The 27,203-nt window shown below is 36.8% G+C and overlaps 2 protein-coding genes across 2 annotated transcripts; both read right to left on the minus strand.

The window, feature by feature from the left end:
- Window positions 1–2,861: 2,861 nt before the first annotated feature.
- LOC118799627 (opioid growth factor receptor-like) lies at window positions 2,862–12,703 on the minus strand. The gene is made up of 8 exons (XM_036559593.1): window positions 12,459–12,703; window positions 10,509–10,589; window positions 8,523–8,555; window positions 8,342–8,399; window positions 8,169–8,247; window positions 7,881–7,947; window positions 6,084–6,232; window positions 2,862–5,674 (listed from the first exon to the last, which is right to left on the minus strand). Exons 1-8 carry the CDS (start codon window positions 12,552–12,554, stop codon window positions 5,218–5,220), a joined length of 1,020 nt encoding a protein of 339 aa, XP_036415486.1. The 5' UTR covers window positions 12,555–12,703; the 3' UTR covers window positions 2,862–5,217.
- A 4,360-nt stretch (window positions 12,704–17,063) lies between these two features.
- On the minus strand, window positions 17,064–20,824 carry LOC118800028 (opioid growth factor receptor-like). The gene is made up of 6 exons (XM_036560176.1): window positions 20,816–20,824; window positions 19,527–19,584; window positions 19,354–19,432; window positions 19,087–19,153; window positions 18,018–18,166; window positions 17,064–17,430 (listed from the first exon to the last, which is right to left on the minus strand). Exons 1-6 carry the CDS (start codon window positions 20,822–20,824, stop codon window positions 17,064–17,066), a joined length of 729 nt encoding a protein of 242 aa, XP_036416069.1.
- Window positions 20,825–27,203: the final 6,379 nt, after the last annotated feature.

Below are 27,203 nucleotides of genomic sequence, written 5' to 3' on the forward strand. Positions count from 1 at the left end.
AAGGACTAATGAAAGAGAAAGGCAGGAGTAATGGTACCAGTTGCGTAACACACAGGGCCACACCTTGTTTATTTTATAAACAGAAACTGAAAGAAGTATATAAGCTATGCTATAAGCTTCACAAGCTTAAACATGAGCCTGTTTGAAACAGTATAAATAAGAAGCAAACAACAACAAATGTACTAAATGGTTAAGATGTAAACAGAGTCATTCAGAGTGGTTTGGTGTGAAATGCTCTGTTCTAGAGCATTTTTCATTGAACTTGCCATTATTTTATAAATATTACATTTAAAAACTCAGAAGATGTGTAGGACCGGTGGTGCTTTTGGATAGTAACTAAAATGGCTTTGTTTGTGTTGTAGACATTAAGACCCCTGGTTCCTATCACCACCACTGTAAAGGAATCAGAACCGGGAAACAGATTGGGCAGCGCCATAAAAATGTGATGCACTGTATACATGTGTGACAGTGGTGCACATGCACGGTGAAAACCGGGCAGGAGAATAAGCTCTTTTACTGGTTAGGACTTCAAGAGCTGAAATCCTAACCTGTTAGATTAAGCATCAGCATAATTACAGAGTGACAGAGGAATCAATCAATTCCGTATAGAATTCCTCTAAGCCTTCTGGAAGTCCTGGATACATCACTGACTGAAAACAAACAGCAGCCTAACCAATGGGTTGTCTGAAATGGAAAACAGTGGGGGCAGCTCTATACCAGCTCTATACCTCTAGTGAAAGAGTCACAAGCTTCAAGTAAACATGGAAGGTCTTTTAGAAACTTCAAATGTCAAATGAATTCCGTCCCACCTCAAACGGTGAAGCAGTTACATTCTGGTGCAAATTAATTTTCCATTCCACCTTAAACAGAGCAGTAGTTACATTCTGGTGCCTAAATGCGACACTGTTTAAGGTGGAACGGAAAATTTGAATAGGAAGCTCAGCAGTAACCAACTATTAGATTCTTATAGGGACACTAGCAGAAGTTAGCATTATTGTTGATGTGGGTTTTTTACTCATGTTTTGACCAAGTTTTGACATTTATGGCTCACGTTAGAGGCCTAATTCTAACAGTCATGATTCACCACTGCTGTGATGGGAATGTGTTTGATTTATTATATCTGTGTGGAAATTTACAGTGAAAAATACAATAACTTATCATCCGTGTCCCCTTATGTTCCTATTTATTGTAACTGTCCAGCATAGTTTCTATTCTAAGGCCATTTTTATCACTTTATCCATGCACATAAGATATGAGTGACCCAAATGAAATATAATCACAGAGCTTGTGAAGCCAGTCATGCTACAGAGAGCAGCACGCCTATTGCTTTAGTTAAAACAGAAAGTGAAAGATGATCCTGTACAGATATGTATTTCAGCTGTGCTATAAATCAATAATAAATAAATGAATAACTACATTTGGTGTCATGAATAAATTCATTCATATTACATTTCAAAATTAATACAGGATAAAGCTACATCATGTTATTATGATAAACTTTTATGATATTATGATAAACGATTATGATATTTAAACATAGCCCTTTCAGCAGTCCCTTATACATGTTCCGAAGAAGGGCATTCATTAGCACAGGAATGAGCAATATCATCACTTTTGTGAGCATATAAACTAGATGATGAACTGTAAGTGTCACACTTAAAGGTCTTAAAACTTCAGTTATTTTCTCTATTTGAAGGTGTTTGAACATGTTTGCCCTGATTTCCATATAAACACACACACTGTGGTTAGCACAGTACATGAAATCCAGCAGCCATTAGTGTTGAATATACCTGCAACATTTAAGAAAACCATTACCGATTAAAACCACACCCACCCACACACACACACACACACACACACATAAAACATTATTAAGTACACTTAAATCTCAAACTGTGCCATCTCACCCAGAGTTTAGCTGAGTTTACTAACAGCTCTTAGTAAGGGCCACATATGGTGCAATGGATTGAATAATGAAGTTTTTTATCAAGGGCTGGCCCAAATAATTAGAATACTCAAGAGCTCATTCGTTCGTATTTGTTTTTCAGTCACAAAAACTGTAGCCTAAAAAAATAATCAGCAAATTCCTTTAAATAGAACAGTTATTGTTAATTTATCATTTTGCCCCAAAAAACAAAACGTGTATAGTCATTTGCGAAAGTTTGAACACCCCAGGTCAACTGACAAGTATTGTTGATTTTCTAAGTGAAAATAACTCAACACATCCTCTACATAGGACCTAAATATGGCATTTTCCCCACAAAGTTTACTGCACAAAGAGTTTAACATATTGGGGAAAAAATAAAACATACAATTTAAATTGTGCCATAACTTCGGCACAGATCACATTATGTTTTATTTTTGTCAAGTATGTTAAATTTAGAAAAAAACAGTAATTGTGCATTAAAATGCACAGAAGTGTGTTCTCTGTGAAGGATTTGTTGACTTCCTTACACATATAAAATCAACAAGGCATGTAGTTTCACCAGCAGCATCCAAACTTTTGCCTACGACTGTATTTCCTTCTTTACTTTCCTGCACCATTTGAGCAGAGCACCCACTATTTACATTGTGTGAAACTTTTATAATGAACGGACCAATAGAAATGCTCCAAAATCACTTGCAATAAAATCTTCTTACATTAATATAAATTACGTTGTCTAAAAAAGGTCTTCTCCATGGAAGTTACCATTTTGGAGATTTGTTTTTACAGCAATGATCTGGAAAATGTTAAAAATGCATAAAGTATAGCTGGTACAGTTTACAATGCATCATAAATTCATGTCAGTCATCAACATCATCCCATCTTAGAGATTCATAAGAAATCATAAGCCCTTTAAATGAACGAACAATACGAATACTCAGTGCAAGATTTGCTATAATAAATTGGTACACCATAGAGACACGAGAGGTTTGAAGAGTCATCTCAAACATGTAAGTACACTGCTGTGCGTCCAAACCACTCAGTTCCATCATGTAAACACCTCAGACTTCAGGAACCTTTCTAAGAAAACAGTTTTCTAGTTTGACAGCCCAAACAGCAGATTTGTTTACTGCTACAAAATCACCATCACATGTTTTTACATCTGTATCACAGAAGTACAATGCAGTTAGTACAGCGCAGGAGCTGCTCTGCAACACCACACCAACAAAACCATCAGGGTTTCTGTGATTTGACTGGATCTCTATGGAGTTTACGCTTCACTCACACACGCAAGTGGAAAAAAAAAACAGACTTGCGTCTTGATAGATATAAGATGCGCATCTAGTGTAGCCGACGCTAACTAAAACACTGAGTAAAATGAAAGCGTATCTCTTCCATCAGACAGATCGAAAACAAATGTTCAAATGTTATATTTTTGAAGTTTTGAGAACATGTATTCAAGTAGTCATTCAGAAATATCGATGAGTATTTGAAGGCTGCAAATGCTGTTCAGACCAGCCCTAGTTTTATCTGTTCACTGACAGTATTGTAAGTAGGGATGTTAGTGATTAACTAACTAGCATTAATGCTTTTGATTGAAAAGTTCATTTAATTTCCAATAAACAGCAGACTTTTAGGACCATTTTTCAATTGTCCAGCAATGAGATCTCAACTCCTGACGATCGAATTGACTCCTCAACCCCATTTCATGTTAACCAGCAGCATCAGAGCTCTTGATTAAGGCAAATAGCAGAGATTGCACCATGCTAAATATAGTTCACGGCACTAGTACACTAGGATATTTAGCCGCATGACTCAGTGCAAAGGTAGGCTGCAACTGACTCCTTTTAAAGTTACGTTTCATCTGTCACGTAGTGTTTGTTGGCTAACAGTTCGCCTATGTTGTTAGTCCCATAGCATAAAGGCTTAAAAGCTACCTGCAAAGCTATTGACTTCATGTTGAAAACTAGGCATCAAGTTTAAAGCTACTTGTACAAACCATATATGTTCATTAATATAAGCTAATAATATGTGGTAAATATAGTAGTAATATAGTGAGTAGACTACATTACATTACTGACATCTGCTATGTTAAGCTGTGTTTTCCATTCAATAAAGTCTAAAGCCTTGTTTATATAAAAGTGCTGTGTTTGATGTTTCTGTGTCTGTGTTTTTAGGTTTCTTCTCCTTTTCTTTTAAACTTTGGAGTCGTAATGCAAAAACAGAAGTAGTCCTACTTGCATGGAAGGCTAGACACTGACACCTTTATCTCAGCATCTAAAACATCCCATTTCAATAGCAACAACAATATCCCATCCCAATTATCCCCAAATATTTTAGCCACCAAGGCTTTTGAAGGTCAATGGCAGTCAGAGCCCCCTGGGCACTGTCTGTAATTATCTTTGTGAAATTAATTTTGTTAAAAGATCATATCAAATCTCTCACAATCATATGTTTAATGTAACTAGCATATATGCTATTAAAAAAAAGGTGTTTCTTTAAGGGTTTGCGTGCTTAAAGGGTTCTTTGCATGGTGAAATGGTTCTTCAGATTGATGGAGAATGTGTGGGTACATGGTTCTATATAGAAGAAACCTTTTGGTGCTATGTAGAACCCTTTCTATAAAGGTTGTGTATAGAACAAAGTACAGTATAATCATCTTCAAAAGGAAGAACCATTTAAGCATGCAATGAAACATTTTAGCATGCAAATGGTTCTTTGAGTGTTCACAGTTCCTTATAGAACTGTTGAACCTTTTAAAAGACTTCTTTTTTAGGAGTGTATATACATATATATAACTAGCTAATATATTTCACCATGGCTTCTGATTCTAGACTGGTTTCTGTTGCATCAGTTTTTGTCAGATTCATGTAAATTAGAATAAATGCTTGTATGTGTTCTTGTTTTGTTTGATGTTATTAAACTAGCAGGATGACAATCTGTATCTGCTGCAGATGTGCTAATCAACTGTATCCTACAGTGGTAATTGATGTAGCAGATGGACATTAGGCTGAAAAATGCTGGAGCCTGAGCATCGCAAGATGTTCACCTTGTGTTCTAAACACTAGGCCTAACACAGAGGTTTTGTTTCAAGCTGAGAAACCTCATGGTGTTTTTTTTCTGCATTATTTTTTCCTATAACTGGATTTAAGCTGTAATTTCTTGGGATGGAAGTGTCTGTAATTTATTTTTTTCCATTTCGCTTAAAAATAATTTTTAAATCCTTAGATTACACCAAACAAATTACTCCTCTGGCTCAAAGTTCTCTAAGGTAAATCTGATCAGTGTCTGACCTATACAATACAGCAACATGAAGTATTCTTTTTCATCCTTTGATGTTGGCTGGGGAACACCAGACTCTGATCCTCTCCTTTTACTTTTTGTTTTCTTGCTTTCAGTGTTTGCCTTGGAACACCAGGCTCTGATCCTGAAGGGCGTGTCTCAGGGGTCTCTGCTTTTCTGGTTTTGATCTCCTTCAAAAATCGTATTTGAATCCTTTTAGGACACCACACAAATTCTTCCTTTGGCTCAAACTTCTTAAAGGCAAATCTGATTAGTCGTTTTCTCTCTGACTTGTTCAGAACAGAGAACATAAAGTAGTCTAGAACACTGTGCTTCACTCTGGGAAGACTTCTGTTCACCAGAGTCTCCGTGAGGAAGAAGTGGACCAGAGGAGCCTGGTAGTGCTCAAACCCCAGGATGCCCAGACACTTCAGAATGCGGGTGATGCGGAGGTTGTTGTGTGTGTGACTGTAACAGTAAAGTAAAAAATAAAGTTAGCCATTATCACATTCAAGCAAATATTGCTTTGAAAAAAGTGCTGCATTGACTTCATTCAAACGTTTACATTGATTCCACATGAATAATATACTGTTGTATTAAATGTTTGAACACCTGTGGTCAAATTACATGTTTTGTTGATTTTCAAAGTGAACAGTTAACACATCCTCTACAGAGAAACACACCTAAATATAACAGTTTTCCTGCAAATTTCAGTGCATAATTTCTATTTATTTGGAAGAAAAAGAATATATATAAAACGTGCCAATAACACAGCACTTGTGCTGATGTACTGTTTTCATGTAAATGATGCAAACAGTTCAGCCAAGTACTTTAAGCGCATCACTTTATTCAGGTTGAAAAAGAGGACGGCACCAACCTGTTTAGGTTCTCAAATCGCTCTCTCCAGTTTTCTGCATGTCCCACTTCACCTGTATTCTCATCCAGCAGTTTTATGCCATAGAAGTCCAGCATAAGCCTGTAAGACTTCAACAGTCTTCTCTTCAGTTGGTCATTTTCACGAAAATGCTGCAAAAGAAGGCAGTTTATCTCATCTCACTACCAAACAGCTGCAGGGTTTAAAGGGGGGGGGGGTCCATGACAGTAAAGGGACTTCCTATAAAAGGAAGAGACAAACACTTTGGGTGTCTTATATTATTTCCTTGAATAAAATGTGAATTTGCATCTTGTTTCATTAGACTTCTTCCAATGAAGAAACTCGTAACTGTACAGTCTAGTGCAGCGAGCCGCACGGCTCTAGTTTAAAACTGAAGAAGTTTGAGAAACATTAGGTACTTCTGGCTTTAAGTCAACAACAACCACGAATCCAGAGAAAACAAATGCTGTTAGCAGCCACATCGCAATCCAATAAATCTGCTTGTGTTATCAAAGAGTTTCCATTTTAGGTTTTTGGAGAAACAGTCAGACTAGTCTACATTTGACCCATTTGACCCACCAGGGGACCCCCAAGACCTCTGCCTTAATTCAAAGTCTGGTCAGCTGTTAACATTAGTGTTTACATTCATGAGGACTAAATCATTTCATACGACCCAACATTCTATAGTATATAAGACACAAATGCACAATGAAAAGGTAATGCTTTTTGGAGAAACAGTCAGACTAGTCTATTTACTTCAAATGTGCACAACATTTTTATTAATACATTAAAATAAAAAAAAATATCCCTGACAATTGTATTCATGTAATATATTCATGGAATATATTCACGTCTACACATCTACAATAATGCTAATTTCTGCTATGAGATTTCTGATAATGTGTTAGCATTAGTTAACATTGAATAAATTAGTTAACATTAACATTTTTGTCCATTTTAGATTAAATACAGACAAGTATTCCACATGCTTTATTTGAAGCTTATATATTTTATCTTGTATGTTTACCTTCACTAAAGAGCCCAGACATACACCTGATAGCACTGTTTGCCATTTCTACAACTGACTTAAACCTGGTTTGACTAGTGGTGGCTGATTTGTAACAGATCGCTTGTAGTGACTTTGTTGAACCAATTCCACCAGTCCAGCTGAATCTGACTTTTCTGTAGCATCTTTGCAACGTTTAGGTGCTTATTATAGATGGAATAACTGATTAAAATATAATTAAATTCAAATAATAATCTTTCATAGTAAAGTACCACATATTAACTTTTGTTCAAATTTTACAGCATTACCTCTGTTACTGTGTGTAGTTTGCAGACTGGCTTTGAAGTTGCCATTAGATTCTTTAAAATACACTGAACTGATTGAACGATTCACCCTTTCAAGATCTTAATCCTTTTGTTTCTAACCAAACAGGAGTATTACTGCAATACTTTCAGAGTTTAGTACAATAAACATGTTAAATAAAAATGAACTAAACATTACAGATGTAAATGTGATTTTAGTTCCCAGAAATTAGGCTGTCTCTGAAGTCCTTGCTAGCCCTGAGGGCTCCCCACTGCACATCTGTATCAAATAAATTCAGTGCATCACTTTTTTCAGTGCAGAGTTGAACACTGTGGAAATGAGAGATGCTTTATAAAGGGCTAAATGTGCCATGATCAGTATATGTTTTAATGTAATTAATCTAAAACACTGTAACTTGTGGAGAAAACAAGCCAAGCTGTAGGACCTGTCTAATAAAGTTGTAAAGAACCTGAAATGCTCTTTATACATACCTTAATTTCTTTCAGGGTAAGGACATGTGCACAATGGTTTACCCCTTCCTCTTGAATTGGAAACAGCCTGTAGGATTGTTTTGAAATTTGAAAATCATGATGTATCAGAGCCTGTCCAAATTACTATTATGGAAATTTGCAAATACATTTTTAATTATATGTATAGCACAATGTTTACCTTTCATGGTACTTTTTATATGGCCCATTGGCAAAATCCACTACTGTTATACATTGTAAGATAACTCAAAACGTGTGCAGACTGTGTGCAAGAATGTAAATTTTTCTTACCACTGAATGTAGGAATGTGTGTATTCCAGCTTTTTGTAATCACGAAACCAATACTTGTGAAAGTCCCAAATGAATAAACCTTAAGAAAAATAGCAGTACATTATTTATAGTTTAAACCACATAAAATGTATTATGTTTAACAAAAGAGTAATCACTTATGAATGTATGCCTACCATCAGGGCGAGATGGTATTTTATTTTGATAAAACTTCAGGTTATACACCTCCCCCTCCTGCAAGACCAAACACAATAGTTATAAACACAATATCAGATTTCCACTGAAAGACAAAAAACATAAATTTATGATAGTGTTGTGTAAAACTGCTGAAAGATATAAAACTGCTGAAATACTCACGTAATCTTCAGACCTTTCAGCATATTTAATGTTCTAGGTTAAAAAACATAACTGAAAGTTATCTCATGATATCACAGACAATTTAAAAAATAGTGTCTTAAAGAGAAACTTTGAAAGTAAATTTGTGCTTGGTTTGATCTTTTAGCTTATTGTATAACTGTCATCTAGAAATAGCATGAATCCAATACCAAGGATCAGTATCTGGCCAATACCAGTGAAAATTGCAGGATCAGTTTTTGTTATATTATATATAAGGAAGAAAAGAATGAACACAATTTAATTCTATAACAAGTTAAGCCTGAAATATTACAGAATTGCCTGTAGTGCAATGTATCATAAAATGAAATTAGGTAGGTCACATGATATCAGTGCCCACATGAAGTAAGAACAAGTATCAAGCCAAGAATTACAGCAGAATTACAATTAGTTCATTTTAAATAGTGTAATATATATATATATATATATATATACACACACACACACACACACACACACACACACTATATTGCCGAAAGTATTCGCTCATCTGCCTTCATACGCATGTGAACTTGAGTGACATCCCATTCTTAATCCATAGGGTTTAATATGATGTCGGCCCACCCTTTGCAGCTATAACAGCTTCAACTCTTCTGGGAAGGCTTTCCACAAGGTTTAGGAGTGTGTTTATAGGAATTTTTGACCATTCTTCCAGAAGAGCATTTGTGAGGTCAGACACTGATGTTGGACAAGAAGGCCTGGCTCACAATCTCCGCTCTAATTCATCCCAAAGATGTTCTATCGGGATGAGGTCAGGACTCTGTGCAGGCCAGTCAAGTTCTTCCACACCAAACTCACTCATCCATGTCTTTATGGACCTTGCTTTGTGCACTGGGGCTCAGTCATGTTGGAACAGGAAGGGGCCATCCCCAAACTGTTCCCATAAAGTTGGGAGCATGAAATTGTCCAAAATCTCTTGGTATGCTGAAGCATTAAGAGTTCCTTTCACTGGAACTAAGGTACCGAGCCCAACTCCTGAAAAACAACCCCACACCATAATCCCCCCTCCACCAAACTTTACACTTGGCACAATGCAGTCAGACAAGTACCATTCTCCTGGCAACCACCAAACCCAGACTCGTCCATTGGATTGCCAGACAGATAAGCGTGATTCATCACTCCAGAGAACACGTCTTCACTGCTCTAGAGTCCAGTGGCGGCGCTTTACATCACTGCATTCAACGCTTCGCATTGCGGTTGGTGATGTAAGGCTTGGATGCAGCTGCTTGGCCATGGAAACCCATTCCATGAAGCTCTCTAGGCACTGTTCTTGAGCTAATCTGAAGGCCACATGAAGTTTGGAGGTCTGTAGTGACTGAAAGAAAAGTTGGTGACCTTTGCGCACTACGCGCCTCAGCATCCTCTGACACTGCGCTGTCATTTTACATGGCCTACCACTTCGTGGCTGAGTTGCTGACATTCCCAATCGCTTCCACTTTGTTATATTACCACTGACAGTTGACTGTGGAATATTTAATAATGAGGAAATTTCACGACTGGATGAATTTTCACGATCAGGCATAACATTATGACGCTCATTGTCCATTTTATCAGCTCCACTTCCTATATAGGTGCACTTTGTAGCTCTACAATTACAGACTGTAGTCCATCTGTTTCTCTGCATACTTTGTTAGCCCCCTTTTTTTTCTTCGGTGGTCAGGACCCCCATGCACCCTCACAGAGCAGGTACTATTTGGATGGTGGATCATTCTCAGCAATGCAGTAATACTGATGTGGTGGTGGTGTGTTAGTGTGTTTTGCGCTGGTCTGAGTGGATCAGACACAGCAGTGCTGCTGGAGTTTCTGCATCTCTAGGTATTGAGACATGTGGATTGGTACTAAACATTCCTTGTAACCTTTTTTTTCCTCCAGTTTGTTAATATGAACAGACTAAGTAATGAACTGGTACTTGGTTCCAATGGTGTATTTGAAGGCTGTCAAGCCACTTACCCGACACATATGTCTATAATTTTGCATGTCCTTTGCAGCATATAAGTTTCTGCGGGTGCGGTGAGTCTGCCGCTTGGATAACTGAGAAGACAGACACAACATCAACAGTCAACCAATATGCAAAAATGTAATAAATTATAAGGGGGCAAGTACTTTTCACAAAAACCTTTTTGCAGAAAAAAACAATTGCAATATTACAGGGTAGTTGGGTAGTTAATTTAGAAAATTATTTTACTACACTCAGGGTTGGATTTTGGACTTTTTACTTTGAAAATGAAGTGATGTCTAAATATTTAATACACTGTCCTAAATGTATTCAGTAATGTATCATATTACACTGTATAAAAATGTAATATATTCAGAATACATTTAGAATACACTTTGAATACATGTTGAGGCAGATGGGAAAAACCGTAACGTTAATGTTTATTTAATTTACACTTTTCCTCCCTATCACTGCCTCTTCTGTTTAATATGTGTCCTGAAATATTCACTTATTTAAATATAGTAACAAAGTTCATGAACTTCTTGAAAAGGAATTCACCTTATTCAATAACACAATATGTTATGTAATATGACAATAAAGTTGGTAGCAGTGTGATTTTTCAGTTAATTACATGTATGTTACTTGACCATGAAACACTTCACAAGTCCAGTACCACACCAGTGCTAAGCTTATTACTTGTGTCCACTTCTGAGGAGACAGTTCAGTTTAACCATTCTCAAAAACTCAAAACAGTTTACTAATGCTCAGACTAATAACCGTTTCATTACATTGGTTTATCAGTCTACTCAGGCTTTAGCCAGAACTTCACTACTTGTAAAGAAGCCATTTTTTTGAGTTCTTCTTTTTGTTTGTATTTACACACTGTGCTTTTTTTTAAATTAATTAACAAGCATTGACAATGTCTCTTTTAAAAATGGTGTATATTATTTAAATTTAGTGGGTACGAATTCTGACAAAATTCTCCCAAAAATGTAAAAAGTAACTGTATTCTGAATGCTGTCTCAATTAAATGTAACTTGGAGTGAATACACATAGTACATCCCAGCCCTGACTATATTATACTACGAGATATACTACAGTATTACAGATACTAAACAGATTACAGATTGCTATAATTCTTGTATATAATATGCAATTTCTATAGTGCTTTACATTAATTCTGTAATCATCTATGGCCTAATACTTTAATCTCCATATAATATGCACAGATAATCTGCCCCACTTCAGGTTCTGTCCTAGATAATATACGGAGGTGAAAGCATTATAGGTGATTGCAGAGGTATTATAAAGCACTATAGAAAGAGTTTCCCATTCTTAATAGAAAGCATCAAGGTTTTTTGTATTTTTTTCACAATAATGAGGGGAGCTGGCATTTTCAAGTGTTATAAAAACAATAAACAGAAAACAGAGGTTTTGATGTGACTACAAATTTAATGGTCAGTACTAACTAATACCTCTCAGATCCTCTTGACCATTTCTAGAAGCTCCATTATTCCTTTTAGGTTAAACCCATAATATTAATCACCCAAACAAGTCACTCGTCACTTACTGACAACTTCAACACTGACAATATTCACTATGTATTTGTGGAAAGATTAAAATAATAATGTAATCTAATAATATTACTTTTGGGGATTAAGTCGCAGCACCACTGTTAACTTTTACTGACCCTTCTCAAATTTCCTGACCCCATTGAAATAGTCCACTCCAACTAAAATAGTCCACTCCAACTTCAGCTGTACTTTCCCGTAAATAAATCCGGGACGAGGGTTACTTTCACTTTCGATAGCTTCGATTTAGAGTAGCTTATTCCCAAAAAACAACTTACTGACTCCTTCAGCAGCGTTTAGCAGCAGTTTTACACTGATTTTCCTGCCAGCTGACAGAAATACAGTCATGAAAAGTTAATAAAGTGTGAACTTAGCGACTGAGCGGAACTCCACCTTCGTCCTGTCGTGCTGTTCTCCGTCATCCTCATCGTCCCATGTTGAGTCGTACTGGTTCTCAAAGTCATTCTCGGCGCTTTTTGAATCGGCCATTGTCTAGTTTCTTACAGTATTATGAGGCTTGTCCATAGACCCTGCTGACCACTGCGTAGCCAGCTTACCAACGCGCTGAGGCAGCGAGCCAAGTGAAAGTTACTGTCACATGTTGTAAAACCAGTCAGAGGCTAAAGCACACAAGCCAAACACACCCAGTCACTTTACATAAACAGGCCCACCTGAAATCCTACAGGCTGCCTCAAAGACATGAACATTAATCACATATTAAGAGTAAGATTTAAGAATAGATATATTGTACATAATAAAGCCGGTAAAGCTAAAGTCAGCACTAGAATATACAGGAAACGGCAACACGAAGGAAAAAACAAATTGGAGGTAAACAGTGGCTAACAGTGGCTAACACAGAAAAAAGAAACAAAGGTACAATCACTTTCTTTCTTACACAATATACATAAATAATTTTGACACAATACATTTTCTGAAGTATTTTGAAAGGTATATCTTTAGTTTTGGTTGGGATGAAAAACTTTTATGACCAGAGATAAGAGAATAAATTCCTCTTGAGGCAATCTTGATGAAAAAACTATTAGAACCATTAATACTGAAACCTGATTGTTTTGCTTCCTAAGGGGGAGTTGGCTTAATGGTTATCATTAGAGACCACTAGTTTGTTAAATCTGTTAAATCAATCAAAGAGTCCATTACACTGTGATATCAGCCCATTGGGAAAACACAAAATACTGTTATTGACTTAAACACTGAACTCTGAACTCTGAATGGCAGTGTTTATTGACCCAAAATATTCATTATTATTCTTTTAGTCAAATCTAGAGAGTCTATGAAAGTTCATAATTGGTGTCTTTTAAACAGTGATTTGAAAGATACAACTTGCTTTACAGAGAGACATGAATTCTTTAAAAATGACATTTTCTCATAAATTGTTTAGAGAAATCAAACTGCCGTCATCATTGAATGAAAATTCTGCTAATTGTTCAAAAAATCTGAAAACTTCAGTCCTGGAGACAAAGTCCGGTGCAGTGGTGGTGATAGGGGGTAAACCTGACAACCCGCTTAATTTGATTGAAGCAGCACAACACAACTTTAGTAAAGAAATGGATCTATATAGAACCATGAACATTCTAAAAACCTTTTCCATGAATAAAGGGTTCTTCAGTGTTGTATATGGTTCTGTATAAAACATTTTTGAAAAGGGTTCTACAGAGCACCAAAAAGGGTTCTTCTATTATAACAAGCCTGACATCACAACAATAGAAGAACCCTTTTTGGTGCTATACAGAACGCTTTTCAAAAAGGTTCTATATAGAACCATCTACTGCACTATCTCCATCAATCTGAAGAATGAGCACGATGCAAAGAACCCTTTAATCATGGAAAGTGTTCTTTGAGTGTCCATGGTCCTATATAAAACCATTTTAAGTATTAAAGAACACTTAAAGAACTATCATTTTTAAGTGTGTAGGAGGTAAATCTGACAGCTCACTTAATTTCATTGAAGCAACACAACTAATTCAGTTTAACTGGCTCACATGGGTTTGTTTTGCCGGCACTCTGTATTTTATCCTTTTTTGATCTGATATACAAACTTCTTGCATATAACAAAATGAACCAAATTGTAATTCACTGTTCCAATCATTTCTTCTCCCAGTAGATCTACATGCATCAGTTTGAATCTTCTTTAATGATGTGTTTGTCACAGTCATGAACCACATGGTCATATTTTGGTCAAGCTGATGTTTCAAAAAGTTCAAAACACATTTCAAACTTTTAAATGACTTGTACTTTCCATTTTGTTACTACCTAAACTTTATCAAATGTTTCAGTAGTGACTGTACTGGTAATGACTATTTTAGCTACTTTTGACCATAACTCTAAAACACTAGTCTGTACATGACTAGCAAACACAGCTTTGCACAGACATACACACTTAAAATCATAATAATTTTCATTAAAACACATATAGGTTTACTTAATTGCAGAAAATCTGTGTTTCATTTGTGACAATTCTTGAAGTTCCACACTGATTTTCAGACACATTTTGGGACACATTTATTTCAAAACAATGGGATCTAACTGCTCACCAAGTGGCCTTGAGGGACAGAGATTCAGTCTCACTCATGTCTTTAGCTTTGTATGTTTCAGAGGGGTCTGGATTTATCTCATTTGTGAACAAATGAGCTTTCATTTGGTTATAAAAGTAATCCCATTTCCATCACCTTCAGTCATCTGCAGAAATGGACAGGTGTGTTCTTAGTGAAAAGTACACAAGGCAACTGTTTCCGCGCTATATCACATACAGCGATATAGACGCAAAGCAAATTGACATAAAAGATAACATAATCAGCCACAGTTGATGATCAGCTGTTGCTCAAAGTGACTTATATATGCTTATGTTACACCTATGCATGAGATGGAAGCCTTCATATACACTCTTAAATATGAAGTTGCCACAGTTGGTTATTTAGAGCGATAGCCGACATGCAGCCGTCTTTGGTGTTATGAGCTGGCTCCTTCAGAACTTGCAAGGCAGTTGCTAGGAAATTATCCCAGTTGAGACCCTCTCACTTGTGGACCTTGACTAGTCGTATTGCCCTGAATTAGAAAATGTTTTATTCGTTATTTATTTTTCGCTCACCAATTTAGTCATTGCCAGTTAATTTCACTAGCTAAGTCTACAGCGTCAGACAATGCAACCAAGATGGAAGGGTGATATCGTAACAAGAATATACATCTGGAGACAACTTGTTTAACTTCTAAAACCCGCTCCCAAATTTCTCTAGTCCAGAGGTCTTCAGTTCCAGGCCTTGAATCTAGACCTTCTTGAATCCTGTTTGTGCCGTTAGGCAAACTGTGAGGGGTCCAATGCCATACATGTGGCCTGAGGTGACCCAGTACACACCTCTCCAGTGACTTAACAAGATGTGACATGAGCACTACAGGTCTGTAGTCATTCAGTTCCTAATCTTTGATATTGGGACTACACAAGATGTCTTCCAAGGTACCAGGATCCTCTGCAGTCTCATGTTTTATATGTACTGCAGGACACCACACAGCTGGTCTGCGCAAGCCATCAGTTTACATGCTTTACAGCGTTTTTCAGACATGTCATGCTCATAAGTGAATCAAATAAGAGGGAGGTATATATTAACTAATTCTGAGGGATGACAAACAACATTATAAAGATAAAATTAACCTTAATGATGGTGTGAATCCATGCAAACTCCCAAACAACGTGGTGTTGATGTGATGATCTTTTATTTTGCCCTTTTTCAATTGAGTACAGCAGTGAAAAATGACTGGACCTATAGAAATGCTCCAAAATGTCTTGGAATAAAATCTCTTTACATTAACCTACACTGAAAGTAAAGAACGCTTGCCCTCTCCTGTAAACCTATCATTGTGCAGATAGTTGTTTTTTTCAAAGGACAGCAACATTTTGCTACCTCCTCTTTAATTCCCAGTCTTTTTCCTAACTGGTGTACAGGTTAAGTGTGTATTCTTTTTAGTAATTTAGACTTTCCAAGTCACGTGATGCCCATGTACAGGTAGTAAGTGGATATTCCACTCAGCCACTGGCATATTTAGCCAAGTTACTGAAATATTGGCATATGGGCCACAGATTAGGCAAAATCAAGAAAAGCAGGTAGGATAGGAAGATTCATTCTTCTATTTGGAATACAAACAGCCAAGATGGAGGACACTGTGTCATGATGTTAGGTTCCCAAGCCCTATAAGTCAGGTGCAAATGCACATTGCAAAGGTTTTTGACAGCGCTGACCACAGTGGTCAGCTCAGTTCATTTGTGACAGATGCATGCATGCTATGTAACTTAAAGAATTCTGCTGATCTTTCAGTCACTCTAAACATTCAGAGTGGTTTGATGTGAAATGGCTCATTGCAGAGAAAATTACAGACATCTTTGCGATACAGTGGTGTTGATGGGAATCCAATGTATACATTGCAAATACAATTTTTATTGGCAACGCAAAGTGACCAATGAACCTACAGATGTCTTTTATATGTGTTTATATGTATTTTTATATGTGATGTTGATAATTATAAAGAATTGTCAGGATTGTTTTTAAAAGATATGTTTTAGGTTGAAACTTTATCTTTAATCTACTGTAAAACAACGTCTGAGACATCAGACAATGTTTTCTTAATGTTTTCTTAATGTTTTCTTATTTTCATGTAAGAGCTTGAGAATAGTGCAACTCTGAATGGCAGTGTTTACATCTTAGTTATTGACTTATGCAGAAATGCTGAGAAATCAGTGGAATTCCCCTTAAATGACATGCTTCATCCTATGCCTATAAACTGTGTAACTACATTATCTCCAAATCGCTCAACTGAGGATGCTATGCATGCTTTTGCACCCCTATAGAATCGAGCCTGAACTGGCTGTACTGGATTTACAAGAGAAGTGATTTCCTTCAACAATATTCTTTGGATCCACACAATTTCTCTCAGTTTCTTCCTGATTCATAATTTTCATCTACCTCAACATTAGACATACATTAGTCACATTTAGAAATCATTTGATGTTGGCCACGTAACACCAGACTCTGATCCTGAAGGGCGTGTCTCAGGGGTCTCTGCTTTTCTGGTTTTGCTCTCTTCCAAAAATCGTATTTGAATCCTTTTAGGACACCACACAAATTCTTCCTTTGGCTCAAACTTCTTAAAGGCAACTCTGATCAGTTGTTTTCTCTCTGACTTGTTCAGAACAGAGAACATAAAGTAGTCTAGAACACTCTGCTTCACTCCGGGAAGTCTTCTGTTCGCCAGAGTCTTCGTGAGGAAGAAGTGGACTAAGGGAGCCTGGTAGTGCTCAAACCCCAGGATGCCCAGACACTTCAGAATGCGGGTGAGGCCAAGGTTATGGTGTACGTTTCTGTAACATTAAAGACATAAGTGAGCTGTTACCACATTCAAGTAAATATTGCATTGAAAAAAAGTGCTGCATTGAAAAGACTTAATTCAGACATTTACATTGGTTCCACAAGAATAAAATATTTGTATTAAATGTTTTAACCCCTTTGGTCAAATTACATGTCTTGTTGATTTTCTAAGTGAACAGTTAACACATCCTCTGCAGAGAACACACCTAAATATGACATTTTCCTCTAAATTTTAGTGATTTCTATTTATTCGGAAGGAAAAAGAATATATAACGCGCGATGGCTTTTGCACAGGCTACACTTGATGTTTTTTTGTTTTTCCAATATGTATAATTTAGCAAATAAACAGTAACCATACATTCAAATGTGTATAAGTGTGTTCTCTTTAGTGGATATGACTGATTTTCACTTACAAAATTAACAAAACATGTAATTTAACCAGTCGAGCCCAGTTGTGCATACAGTTTTGTCTTTTGGCACTTGTGCTGATGTACTATTTTCATGTAAATGATGCACACAGTTCAGCCAAGTACTTTAAACACATCACTTTATTCAGGTTGAAAAAGAGGACGGCACCAACCTGTTTAGGTTCTCAAATCGCTCTCTCCAGTTTTCTGCATGTCCCACTTCACCTGTATTCTCATCCAGCAGTTTTATGCCATAGAAGTCCAGCATAAGCCTGTAAGACGTCAGCAGTCTTCTCTTCAGTTGGTCATTTTCACGAAAATGCTGCAAAAGAAGGCAGTTTATCTCATCTCACTACCAACAGCAACAGCCATGAATCCAGAGAAAACAAATGCTGTTAGCAGCCACATCACAATTCAATTAATATGCTTTTGTTATTAAAGAGTTTCCATTTTAGGCTTTTGGAGAAACAGTCACATTAGGCTACATTTGACCTATTTGACCCACCAGGGACCCCCAAGACCTCTGCCTCAATTCAAACCCTGGTCAGCTGATAACATTTGTGTTTACCTTTGTGAGGAATAATTATTCCATACGACCCAACATTCTATAGTATATAAGACATAAATGCACAATGAAAAGTTAATGCAATGAATTAACTTCAAATGTGTACATTATTTTCATTAATGAAATAAAATTTAAAAAACAGTTGTGATGATGTAATATATTCATGAAGTTAAATTTCTGATAATGTGTTAGCATTTTTGTCCATTTTAGATTAATTTGGAATTATCTGTAATTTGGCATTAGATTCTTTGAAACATTGGACGTTGGACGATTTTCCATTTCAAGAACTTAACCCTTTTGTTTCTAACCAAAACTTTACAAGGACACAGGAGTATTACTGCAATACTTTCAGAGTTTAAGTACAATAAACATATTGAATAAAAATTAACTAAACATTACAGACAGGTGATTTTAGTTCCCAGAAGTTAGGCCTTCTCTGAACATCTGCACATCTGAATCAAGTAAATTCAATGCATCGCTTTTTTCAGTGCAGAGTTGAACACTGTGGAAATGAGAGATGCTTTATGGAGTGCTAAATGTGCCATGATCAGTGTATGTTTTAATGTATTTAATCCAAGACACTGTAATTTGTGGATAAACAAAAAACCTAGCCGAGCTATAGAACCTTTCTAATCCCATAAAGTCATAAAAGTACCTGAAATACTCTTTAGACATACCTTAATTTCTTTTAGGGTAAGGACCTGTGCACAATGGTTTCCCTCTTGCTCTTGAATTGGAAACAGCCTATAAAATTATTTTGAAATTTGAATGATTTATCAGTGCATATACAAATTACTATTATTATAAATTGCAAATAAAGTTTTTTATTATATGTATAGTATCTTCACTTTTTATGTTACCTTTTAAATGGTCCATCGGTATTATCCACTTGTTATACACTGTTGTGGTTTAAGATTGTGTGCAAGAATGTAATATATTTTTACCACTGAATGTAGGAGTGCACGTTTTCCAGTTTGTTGTAATCATGAAACCAATACTGGTGAAAGTCCTGAATGAATAAACCTTAAGAAAAATAGCAGTACATAATTTATAGTTTCAGCCACATAAAATGTATTATGTTTAACAAAAGAGTGATCACTTGTGAATGTATGCCTACCATCAGGAAGAGATGGTATTTTATTTTGATAAAACTTCAGGTTATACACCTCCCTCTCCTGCAAGACCAAACACAATAGTTCTAAACACAACTGTAGAACTGATAAATTTCCACTGAAAGACAAAAAACATAAATTTATGATAGTGTTGTGTAAAACTGCTGTAAGATATTTGCTGAATTGCTGAAATATTCACGTAATCTTCAGACCTTCTAGCAATTGTAATGTTCTAGGTTAAAAAAATAACCAACAGTTTTCTCATGAGATCTCAAATACAGAACATTCAAAAAACAGAGTCTTGAAAAGAAACTTTGAAAGTAAATTTGTGCTTGGTTTGATCTTTTAGCTTATTGTATAACTTAGAAATGGCATGAATCCAATACCCATTATCAGTATCTGGCTGATACCAATGGAAATTACAGGATAAGTTATTGAAGAAAGAAGAAAGAAAAAAATTAAGCCAATCCAGTTCTGTAAAAAATGTAGCCTAAAGCAAAATTAAGTAGGTCACATGATAACAGTGCACACATTTTGCCTTAAGCTAATTTAAGAACAATTAGCTAGCCAAGAATCACAGTAAACAATTACAATTACAATTAGTTTATTTTACTCTTTATTTGCCCTTTAAGTACATTAAGGTTATATATATATATATATGGGTAGCGCTGTCGCCTCACAGCAAGAATGGCCTGGGTTCGATTCCCGGCCGGGCGTCCGGGGTCATTTCTGCGTGGAGTTTGCATGTTCCCCCCCGTGTCTGCGTGGGTTTCCTCCGGGTACTCCGGTTTCCTCCCACGGTCCAAAAACATGCAGTCAGGCCAATTGGACATGCTAAAATTGCCCCTAGGTGTGAGTGAGTGTGTGAACTGTCCAGGGTGTATCCTGCCTTGCCCCCAATGACAGCTGGGATAGGCTCCAGCACCCCACCGCGACCCAGAAGGATAAGCGGTTTAGACGATGGATGGATGGATGGATGGATATATATATATATATATATATATATATATATATATATATATATATATATATGAGAAACATTAACATTGTTTAACTAGCTGTTTCTTTAGTCTGACTAAAGAGAACGTTGACTGCTAGCAGAGCACTTTACTCATGTGAGCATTCACACATATAACAGATGTATGTATGTTTATGCATCTCTAGGTATTGAGATGTGATTTTGTTCTAAACATCCCTTGTAACCTTTTTTTCCTCCAGTTTGTTAATGTGAACAGACTAAGTAATGAATTGGCACTTGGTTCCAACAGTGTATTCGAAGGCTGTCAAAACTTACCCGATACATATGTCTATAATTTTGCATGTCCTTTGCAGCATATAAGTTTCTGCGGGTGCGGTGAGTCTGCTGCTTGGATAACTGAGAAGACATGCAACATCAACAGGCAATAATTTCATCTGTTTCAGTTTGTTTAGAGGGGTATCATGCTGAGAATTCACTTGCCCACCATCAGTGGGCCACTGCATTCTAGCACTGGCTGAGGACAGTAAGATGTTAGATGTTCATCTGGGCTCTTCTGTGACTTTCTTGGTGAGTCGTCATTGTGCTCTTGGCGGAATTTTGGCAGGCCGGCCGCTTCTGGGAAGATTCACCACTGTTCCAGTTTTTCTCCATTTGGAGATAATGGCTCTCCATATTAGCGTGTTGGAGTCCCAGAGCCTCAGAAACGCCTTTGTAACTCTTTCCAGACTGATACCTTTTATGTACTTTCTTTCTAAAGTCTTAGGATCGTGGCACAGTGTGCTGCATGAGATCTTGTGCTGCATGAGACCTTATATTGCTAGAAAGGTTCTATTTAAATGATGTTTAGATTCAGCAGGGCTGACAGTGATCAAGTCTGTGTGTCTAGCTTAACTGATCTCACTAACTAAATTTAGCTAACTGGTTGGCTGAGTAGCTAGGAGGGCAAAAACATTTTCACACAGTTGGTGTTGAATAACTTTTTTATTTCAATAAATGATCATTTAAAAACTGGATTTTGTACTTTTGACTCTCCTGCAAGACCAAACACTATAGTTATAGACACAATTCCAAAACATATATTAAACAATAATAGAAGTGACTAATAGAAGAACTGATCAATTTTAATATATAAAATTGCTGAAATACATAGTTTTCAGCATTTTAATGTTCTAGGTAAAAAAAAAAAAACAGCAGTTTTCTCATGAGATCACAAATACAGACCATTCAAAAAATAGAGTCTTGAAAAGAAACTTTGAAAGTAAATTTGTGCTTGGATTGACCTTTAAGCTTATTATATAACTGTCATCTAGAAATGGCATGGATCCAGTACCCAGTATCAGTATCTGACCAATACCAACAGAAATTACAGGATCAGTTATTGGAGTTATATAATGTACTTACTTGTTCTGTACATTATATATATATATGTATGTATATATATATATATATATATATATATATATATATATATATATATATATATATATGGAACTTAACTCAAAAAACTGTCTATGATGAGCAAACACAGCTTTGTACAGTTATACACACATACAATTCTAATAATTTTCATTAAAACACACAACGTTTACTCAATTACAGGAAATTTTTTTTTTTTTGGTTTTTGGTTTTTTGTTTTGGTAGTGACAATTCTTAAAGTTCCACATTGAGTTCCACATTGGGACACATTTACTTCAAAACAATGGGATCTAACTACTCATCATGTGGCCATTAGGGACAGAGATTTAGTCTCACTCATGTCTAAAGCTTTGTTTGTTTTTGCATGCACTCTTACGAAAGGAAAACAAATCACAGGAACATCACTGTCAGATAAGAGTTTACTCAGCATCTCACAGGGTTTCGGATTTATCTCACTCATAAGCAAATGAGCTTTTATTAGGTTATAAAAGTAATTCTGTTTCCATCATCTTTGGTCATCTGGAGCAATGGACAGGTGTGTTCTCAGTGAAAAGTACACAAGGTAATGGTTTCCTGGCTATATTACACTATCATACAGCGATATGGAGGCAAAGCAAATTGACACAAAAGATAACATAATCAGCCACGGTCGGTGATCAACTGTTGCTCAGTGACTTATATAGTTACTTACATAAAATATGACTTACATATGCTAATATTACACCTATGCATGAGATGGAAGCCGTCATATACACTCTTAAACATGAAGTTGCCAAAATTGTTTATTTAGAGCACTGGTCGACATTGAGGAGCCACTCTTGGTTCCCTTTCAATGGATGATTCCTTAAAGAACTCAACTAAAAGATTCTTTACAGAACCAAAATTGGCATAAAATTAATGGGTGTTGTGTTTGACTAAATAATGCATATCTTCAATCACTTCTTGTGGTTGAACATATCCTGGTCCTGGAGATCCACCATTCTGGAGTACAGATCTAACAACTCTGTGTTTAATTTACAGGAAGCCTCTGAAGACATGTATCTATTAATTGGATCAGGCGTGTTACATAAGGGCTGGAGCTAAACTCTGCAGGCTGGTAGCTCACCAGGACCAGGATTGGGTACCCTTGAAAGATTAAGATTGTAGAAAGATTCAGTGCATTGAGTTCAACAACTGTGACAATTCAAGTCATGTCAAAAACTGTACTGCTTTCTAGGTATTTTGAAATATTTGTTAAAAATAACCTATTGCTTACCATACCAATGTCAGTGTGTATGAAATTTGGCAAACATATCCTTTTAAGATCCCTTCTCAACAGTTATTATAAACAGAGGCCATTCTATTGACTAATGACTCCCTGTCATTTGTCTACTATCTGCTGAAAGGCCTATACCGGCGCCATAAGGCATGAAGTGCTTGGGCCCCTCAGATCGCCAATTGTGATGTAACTTGCAGACGATCGCTTTGCTCTCATATCAATTTCAGAGTAAATTGTTATCATCTAACCGTCAGAGCGTGATATAACAGTGCATAAAGAAGTTATGTACTATATACCAAATATTTTAGTCCGACTACATCAATGGATGCATTTTTGTTTATTATTTTCATGCCTCTGACTAATGAACAGATGGCAAAAAGAGTGCTGGCAGATCCCTTTAGATCTTTCCACTAAAGACAGAGCTGGCAAAATGCATTGTCACCAACTTCAAGACTATAGCACATGTAGTCTGTGGACACTGCTGTGTAAACTAACAGCATGCAATATTTGTGAAAATGTTTTTAAAAAATGTGTTTAAAAATCTGACTGGCATGCATTTTGCCAAGCTAGATCAGTCTTCAAAGGACTGCTTTCACAATGTACGCATTTTTTTCAAAAAGAGAAGATTATTGCCAGACATATTTTGCTCACAGTTTTAGTGCTCTTTATGCCTTGTGTTTTATGTGCCCTGCATGGCTGTCTAGAGTGTGGAGTGCTTCCGGCTCCCTGACTTTAAATTCAAGTCAAATCAAGGTTTATTTATATAGTGCTTTTTACAACAGGTGTTGTCACAAAGCAGCTTTATAGAAAAATCCAGGTCCAAGCCCAAATGAGCAAGCCAATGGCGACAGTGGCAAGGAAAAACTCCCTAAGAGTAAGAGGAAGAAACCTTGAGAGGAACCAAGGTTCCTCCTTTTGCCAACACCAGATAGCAAACAATAACAAAAAAGCAATATGAACAGAGAATAAGGTTTTAGCATAGTATAAAATAGTATAAAATGTTATAAAAAATAGTCTAAAATATTAGAATACAGAAAAGGGGAAAAGCAGGTTAAGCAATGGCTATGATTAAATAGTTCGAGTCTGTGCAGCAGTAGCATCAACAGATGGGCATGCAGGTGAGGTTTGCCCAGCGTTGTACAGCAAGAAGCTCCATGATGGTCAAACTGGTCCAGGAGATGGGCGAGCAGTGGGCACCTAATCAAGGCAGATAAAGCAACAGCATCAGAACACACAGGATGAACAGTTGTTCAGCTTGGCAAAGAAACACAAAACAATTCGTTCTGTTTAAAGTGACTGATTACAGTATACAGTGTACAGCAGAAACTCTGGCAGGTCGAGCTATTACAGCCAACTAAAAGGGAGAGCCAGAAGGTAACAAAGACATGAGAGCTTCCTGAGATGTCAGCGCTCTTTTGCTCCACTGTCAACAAACTTGAGTGAGTGAGCGAATAAACGCAGTGGGACAACAGCACCAACAACACCAAATTCAACTTGAAGCAGTCAAATAGCCTACAACACAAACGCTTTTTCTGCACTGACCAATTAGGTTAAAGCTAAGGCCTTTAGTGACAGGTTTAATGGAGGAGGGGATTTTGTGTTGTCCACACTGAGTAGAGATCAAAATTATCATGACACAAACAAAAACTACTTTTTTGTTTGGTTTTGCTAGTAGCACCACGACTGCAAGTTAATAATGGATCACACTCTAAGGCCTATTTACACCTTCATCACCCCCTTTTTTTTAGTGATCAGATCACATTCACATTTTACTTGACCACATAAAAAGCCAGATGTTAACACCCCCAAGACATATTATGACTGCATTACAATCGGATCATTCAAACCTCATTTGGAGGTGGTTAGAGATGCATCTTCACAGATTTAACACAAATGGAATGCATTTGCATCCATATACAGTTATGTGAACTGAATTAATCTGCTGATTAACAGGTGAGAGGATAAACAAGACAATGAAAGACGGAGGATACACAGTTCTTTCTTTCACTCTGGGCCGAAAATGTCCAAACAAAGCAAGTCGACTCATATCATAACAGGGATATCATGACAAACTTCCAGACTTCTGCCTATCAGCAGAGAATCTCGTGCTTTTACTGCATAATGTGGCCAAGAACCACTTACCTTGTCAGGAAGACACTATTTGAACATGCAAATTGACCAATCACACCACCTGTTGTTAGCAAGGCACGTAGGTGGAAGCGAAATTTGTTTCCCATCCAAATGATAAAAAATGCTGTACGGAACTGCATACACACTGACATTCAGATAGCCAATCATAATGCAACCGACAAAATACCAACAGTTGTGGCAAGCTTGGTGAGCAAAAGAAGCTCGATTTCTGTGTGGGTACTTCTTGGGGATTTTTAAATGTATTCAAGATTGAATCTTGAATCTTGAATTTTTAAATGCATAAATGGTATATTCTAAGTACAAAGTATATCCAGATACAACGCAGACATGAAATACATGATAATGGAAGAAATAAACCAGCTCTAAAAGGTCAAGCACCAGACCTGCCTAAACATATTAATTAATATTAATTAAACATATTAAACATAATAATTGATAGTCAGCTAGCACAGCTGACTGACAGTTATGATACTTTTCTTTGGTTAGCCACAGAGAGACACGCAGCCAGAAGTAGTATTAAAAAACACTGTGCGCTGTGTGAGCCCCCAAGAAAAAAGGCCATGCAGTGCACCTTCTGTTTTTCAGCCTTCAGAAAAAGCCCAATGTGGATCTCCCTATTGCCATTAAGTTGTCTCTTAGTTTATACAGCCAGTGGAGAGCAACTAAGGAGCCTGGTTCTAAAAACAATGGCCTATGCCATTTAAAAGCTATCATGACAAACATCTAACCAGCAGGCACTATACCAAGCCAGGCGGCCTTCAGGCTGCGTTCAGACGGCGTTCAGTATCTGCTTCTGAACTATAAGGAACCCACCTGCAAGGTGGAGAAAGAGCGGAGCGGATCTTTATGGGTGGGAAGTTCAACACCAGATCACACATCACATTAAACAGACTAAAGAAACTAACCCTTATTCTGCTACTTCCTAAGCATCCCACATTAGCATTAGCGAACATTAGCAAGTGCCTTGAACACCACAACTAGAAAAGAGACACATCAAATATCTACATTAAAGTAAACTACTTATCAAGGTACAGTAGTGAGGGGTACTCATCATCTGTTTCTCAGTGTCTTTTTAGCAAATTCAGTGAGTGGTAAGCTGAGTATTTTTTAAATTGCAAATGTGAGCAAACTTCTTGTACTGTTCAGCCTCACGTTTGCTCTCTGGTTCAGTTTTATCCACCCTCTTTTTTGATTGGTTACCTCCTGAATGGTGACACATGGCAAGACTTTTCCACTGAAATGGACCATTTTTAAAATAGATCCTCAGCGGAGAAATCCACAGGGGAATGAGCAGAGCCTGCAAAATCTGCATCCTGGCAAAGGAATAATGGCATTATGCTCAGAATATGTTGCGTCTGAACGCAGCCTCGATCACTGCATGGCTGAGTTAAGTTGAGAGACCTTGGTCTCAACAAAAAGAAATCATAAGCATATTTTGAGAATCTATCATTTGAACAGTGGGCTTAAAACATTAACTAATAAAATATTGATACTTATGCCAATACTATATTTAAACAAAATATCACGTTATACTGTCTTTTTTTTTCTCCAATCCTTAGTTATAATCTTATGATATGTACAGCTTTGCCCAAACTTCTGTGTATTAAAAGTTTATTAAATATGAGTAAATTTTAATAGGACTGTATGATAGAACAGACACCAAATAAGATTAGAGTATGCCTGCCCAGCTGGTCAGTTATGTATCTTGTAGTCTAAGTTCCTTGTGTATATGTATTATGTCCAAGTTCATGCTGTGCAGCCATGCTTGTGGGTTTTAAGTGTTACCATGACATTTAAGTCTCAATGGTTTTGGGCTCGTTAAATCTTGGCTGTCAACCCCACACCCACCTCCACACCTCCACCCTCTCTGTTCCCTCC

Source organism: Colossoma macropomum, unplaced genomic scaffold (genome assembly GCF_904425465.1).
Source record: "Colossoma macropomum unplaced genomic scaffold, Colossoma_macropomum, whole genome shotgun sequence".
NCBI classification, from domain to species: domain Eukaryota; kingdom Metazoa; phylum Chordata; class Actinopteri; order Characiformes; family Serrasalmidae; genus Colossoma; species Colossoma macropomum.